Source organism: Ruditapes philippinarum, unplaced genomic scaffold, assembly GCF_026571515.1.
Source record: "Ruditapes philippinarum isolate M1 unplaced genomic scaffold, ASM2657151v2 ctg18293_1_1_1_1, whole genome shotgun sequence".
Taxonomy (NCBI): Eukaryota; Metazoa; Mollusca; class Bivalvia; order Venerida; family Veneridae; genus Ruditapes; species Ruditapes philippinarum.
In genome coordinates, this window is record NW_026863503.1 from 4,770 (window position 1) to 10,080 (window position 5,311).

The 5,311-nt window shown below is 34.9% G+C and overlaps 1 protein-coding gene across 1 annotated transcript; it reads left to right on the forward strand.

The window, feature by feature from the left end:
• Window positions 1-720: 720 nt before the first annotated feature.
• On the forward strand, window positions 721-4,413 carry LOC132722249 (uncharacterized; the record flags this gene model as incomplete). The annotated part of the gene is made up of 4 exons (XM_060706704.1): window positions 721-751; window positions 2,963-3,073; window positions 3,388-3,457; window positions 4,150-4,413. Coding segments are annotated over exons 1-4 (476 nt in total), but the record flags the coding sequence as incomplete, so codon positions are not given.
• Between the last annotated feature and the right edge of the window lie 898 nt (window positions 4,414-5,311).

Here is a 5,311-nt window from a genome sequence, read left to right on the forward strand (position 1 = left end):
TTATAGCGATTGTCCATGTTTGTTTGGCCTTGGGTCCCCAAACTATTGCTGTTCGTGGCATCTACCTCCAAATCCATGAAAACCAATGTACACATTATCTGTTCCACAGGTACAAAACATCCAATCTTTCATGACTTTTGTATTTGCACTGGTTTTTTAAATGTTTTTCCTCCTTTTCATATGTATTGCAGCCAAGAAGTACTGTTGCAGTATTCATCTTTCTTTCATCACCAGCATAACTTTTTTTGTATCATTCACTAGAATAAGTAGTGTACCAAACCTAACTTGTCAGTAGAATTAAAGGACAGCAAGACATGTTACGCTTTTCTTCATTCTTGAGTATTCTGGCACTGATAAGAATTTGTTGCCATTAACACATATTCTTTGAACCCTTTCTCAAACTTCTACTAGCTTTTAAACACCCTAATGCATGGTTAAAATGTCCCCACTTGGCTGACCTCTAAATGTCTGCACAGAACCAAATTTATGTCACCAATTTTTGTGCCACAAGGGAGTCCACTTTTCGTTTTCCTTTCTGATTTGACTGTTTCTCCCCCCTTTTATAGATCTTATGACACCCTTGAACGGAGCTTGTAAAATAATTTAAAACATTTTCAAAAATTTCAAAATTGTCAAATCTTAAGTCACTGAAAAAATTAGTAATTTATTGTAAAACCTGTGAAACAAAAGGTCACACCCAAAAGAGACAATTTAGCAATGATGGCTTCCATTAGCGCTCAACTAAGCAACTGTGAGTTTGCACAAATAAAGAGTTTAGACTGGGTATAATGATATTAGAATTGTGAGCCCAAATTGGTGCTTTAAATACATAAAAGTAGATCAAAAGGGCTATGATTAAAGGTCACTATATACATAACTTAAAACTAGACCCACCCATTTTGGGGTTCACCCAAGGATGGTCGTTATTTTAGGAAAGATTTGGACTTGGTATGTTCAACACCTCGAATTAACAAGTATTTTCTACCATACTTACAAAGGCCATTGCTGGCTACAATAGGTGTTTTCAGAATTTTATCCTTGGTTGATGTACTATTCGGAAGGCAAAACTTGCACTGAAACAATCTCTTTTCAGAAAATAATGTGAATGCATCTTATAACCATTCAGCTTTTTTTCCTTGGTTGCCATCTGAAATTTTAAGAAAGGTACATTAATTATGGGGTTTACTGGTTTCACCTTTCACTTACATGTAATGTTGTGGTAGATTTCAGACTTAATTTGTACATTTGATTTGATTATTGAAGAGGATGAGATTATTGCGATGTTAAGAAGATTAGCGGACGCCTTTTTGACTTTTTTAGAGTTGTTTGAAACTGTTGGATAAGAACCAAACTTAGCCAAATGTTTTTTCGAAAAAGTTTACGAAACGCTTCAGCATTATTTTTAGTGTCACTAATGTGTTTTCTTCTAGTGTAAATATATTTTTTGACTATAATAAATGGGAGATGAAAGCTATTTAAATTAAAAGAAATTATCAAATCCTATTTAAAAAGATTTAAATCTAAATCATTACTGGAATGACCATTTATTAATAATTTTTAACTGAATTTTATTATTTTTCTAGTTTTCTGGGGGGAATGTGTTTTTTTTTCACTAAAAAAAAAAATATATTATGAAAGATATAGTATTAAATAACAAACACAAATGCAAAAGACCTATCATAATGGGGATTACTGATCGACAAGCATACAATTGCCCTGACAAATGTTGGTACATAACACAGGTGCTTAGGTGGCATTGATTTTGACCTAAAATGTGTTTGACCTTGTTATTTATACAATAAAAATATCAAATATATTAAAAAAAAAAATTTTTTTTTTACTGTTATATTATTATAGACAAGGTATGCAACATTCAGGTACGAAAATTATGGGTACGCCGGTTATCTGTGTTAAAATTTTTCACCGGGCGGTAATATCGTCGGAATTTTGCAAAATGGAATCAATGCACAATATATTTTTCTATTTCAATTTACTATATACAGATCCCCAATTAACCGCTAAGTAATGTTTTAAAGCCCGAAAGTAAGAAATTACCCAGGTCCGAAAGACGAGACCGTCATGACATGTACATTGTAAGCTGGTATTTACGCTACAAAGAGATTCAAACGGGTCGAACTCACATGCAAACAACTGGATTTTACGTACTTTTAAATAGTTATATCCTCCAGGAGTGGCACTAAGTCCTATGTGCCCGTATTTTAAGAAAAATTCTAACATGTATATAAGGTAATTCCTAAAAATCGGAAGTGTTCTCCCACAACACGTGCTTGGTTCCCTGTTCCGCTCTTTGTCAATGTATGTGAAACGGAAGCCGGAGAATACTTCCGGTAGGAATTACCTTCTAAAAATATCGTCTACATGTAGGATATTTCTTTAAATACAGGCTCATAGGACTAAGTTCGACTCGTGGAGGAAAATTGTTGTAAAAAAGATTCTAAAACTCCATGAAACGAGTGACACGACAGAATCAGTTATTTTGTTTTGGGTGCCATCAAAGTGCTGTCTGCCATACTGAAAGCTATCGTGAACGGAATGTTTTAAACGAAATTTGTTTTTTGAGAATATAACCTTTGTCTATCCTTACGTTATCCAAATAATAATTACAATTAACCCATTACAATAAAAAAGGTTCGATAAAAGTTGATAAAACAATGAATATAATAAATAAATACCTGAAACTAAATAAATATTTTTCGTTCACTCACCGTGTGCAAAAGACTGGTTTCCAGCTTGATATCCTGTACAACATTATCGTAGTATCTAGCGCGGGTAACCAATGGCGAGCGTTTGGTTTCGTCTGCAAAAATCATAGTTTAACACACGCGGCAAAATATTCAAACATCGCTCAACAAATTTTCAACAGACAAACATGGCAGATAGCATGATTTACTTTCTGGTACAATGGGAGGATTTGCTATATGAGTGTAATTTCACCCGATAGCGTTCTTTTGCCGAAGAAAAACTCAAAATGGGGACTACGAAGAGGGCGATCTAATTGAGGCTGTTTACAACAGAGGGAAGTCGTACCAGGCAGTGATTAGCGAGGTCCATCGTAAGTTAGCTTCGACACATAAACGGTGCTCAGTTGTAATAAGGTGGGAGAGGGGCAGTGTGGCTACAGACGCTGATTTTTGACTGTATACCAAATATTTCTTTGTTAGAAAAGCGACTCAAGTTGCCGTTAAATCATTATCTGAAATTTATGTATCCAAAACTCATAATTTTATGCACGATCGTAACGCTGTGAAGATTCTCTGACTCGTACATATCTGCTTTTTACACGCAGGTGTTTAAAACATTTTAGCATTAGAATAATTGAAATATACTATGTATTGTACAAGTTCCTGTTTTTCTTTTAAATTATAGGTTCGCCAAAGTTCTCAGCAGAGGTCATTGTGGCAAACAAAAGAACCTCAAGATGTGAAAGCCCACATGTGTAAGTTGATGCAAAGTTAGTTAATAATTCTCTTCTAGTGAGCGAATATAAGCCAAACTTCACATGAATCATGTTCCCTCTTAGCTGGTTTAGGTGAGTTAAATCATCAGCCTAACTACGTGGATTGACTAAATTCTGATAACATAAGGAGGACCCATGTGTTTTAAGATTTTTGAGTTCTAAAAGGACTGGTTTGCAAAAAAAACTAATGTATATTACCCGGGTTTAACATGCATGTCCCCTTATGAATGGACTAAAGGCCTTGGTCATTTTCTCTCTTAACCCTTTACCACATGGATACGTGTTTTAACGCAAATACGACTATTGCAGATCCAGATAAGCCTGTACATTCGTGCAGTCTGATCAGGATCTCCACTGTTCGCTTAGTCAGAAATTCTTCTATGAATATAAAAGCAAACAGTGGAGATCCTGATCAGACGGCACGGTTGTGCAGGCTGATCTGGATCTGCACTGGTAGCATATGCGTTAAAACATGTGCCGTAAGTGTGACAATACTCCCCTCCAGCCATTATACAAGACATATTTATTTCATTAATGTTGCCATATTTGGGTCTGCAATTATCTTAAAGTCTAGCTGGAGGTCTGTAGGATGCCTTAATTAGACACATATGGCAGGATTGAGGTTTTGTGACTTTTCCCTATTCAATGTAATTGTTTCCTTTCCTTATCAGGATCAAGGAAGAAATACGGGCACTGAGGAGGAAGATAAGGAAGCTTGAAGATAGGGTTGTGGCACTCGAGTCAGGTGGTTCCAGTCAGCAGGATAATCTTTTAAAATTGGTTTCCCACCTGGATGCTAATGATGTCCAGCAAGTTTTATCAACACTATGCAAAGCTATATTCTCAAATGAGGAGTTGATGAACTGTAGCAGAACAGGGAAGAGAACCAATCAATGTTCTGAGAGAGGTCACACCCACCTTTGGACATTGTTAAGGTTGAAAAGCTGGAGCATTTTGTGCGTGAAAAAACTAACATAAGCAAAGATTGCTTCATTAAAAAGTTCGAAAATATGCAGAAAACACTGCGCCAAAAAAAGAAGCAATAATATGTCAATAATATGTCATTGCTGATATGTGAATTAAAAGAGCAATAGTCACATTCACATATTTTATTGTTTATATGGAGGCCTTGTCTGTGTCTCAGAAAGTCTATTTTTGGCCATAATTTTACAAGTTAGACCTTGCAAACATGTGCAAAATCAGCGGCCTCTTGTGAGCGCTCATTTGGGGCGCTTTTTTGCAGAATATTTATCACTGTCCTGAGTCTTCTTTGAGGTTGCTGCAAAATCTAAGGCAAATATGAATATTTGGCAATTTTTTTACTTCTTGAAATATTCTTAAAATGCAAATAATTTTGTGCATGAAATTTCAAGCATTTATCTTCATGCACTATTCACGAATAAAATATTCATGAACAGAAAATGAGACATTAAAATAATGAACAAAAAAAAGTTCATGAACTCTTCATGAAGTTCATTTTCAAGAATTTTCGTCATATGTTTCTTGAACTCTTCATGAACAAGAGTTTTTAATCATTTCATGAATAAATCCATGATAAAAAAACAACTTCATGAATACTTCATGAATTTGGCCTGTTTTAAACTCTATGAACTCTTCATGAACTTTTCATGAATGTGGGCTGTGCATGAAACCATGAATAATTCATGCATATGTCTCTTCATGAATACTTCATGAACTGTCGTTTCATGAGTTTTTTATGAATAAGTCTCATTTTCTGTTCACTTCTTTCACTTGAAGTCTTCATGAAGTAACTTCATGAATCTTTCTTGAATACTTCATGAATACTTCATGAAGAATGACTAAACATTTCGC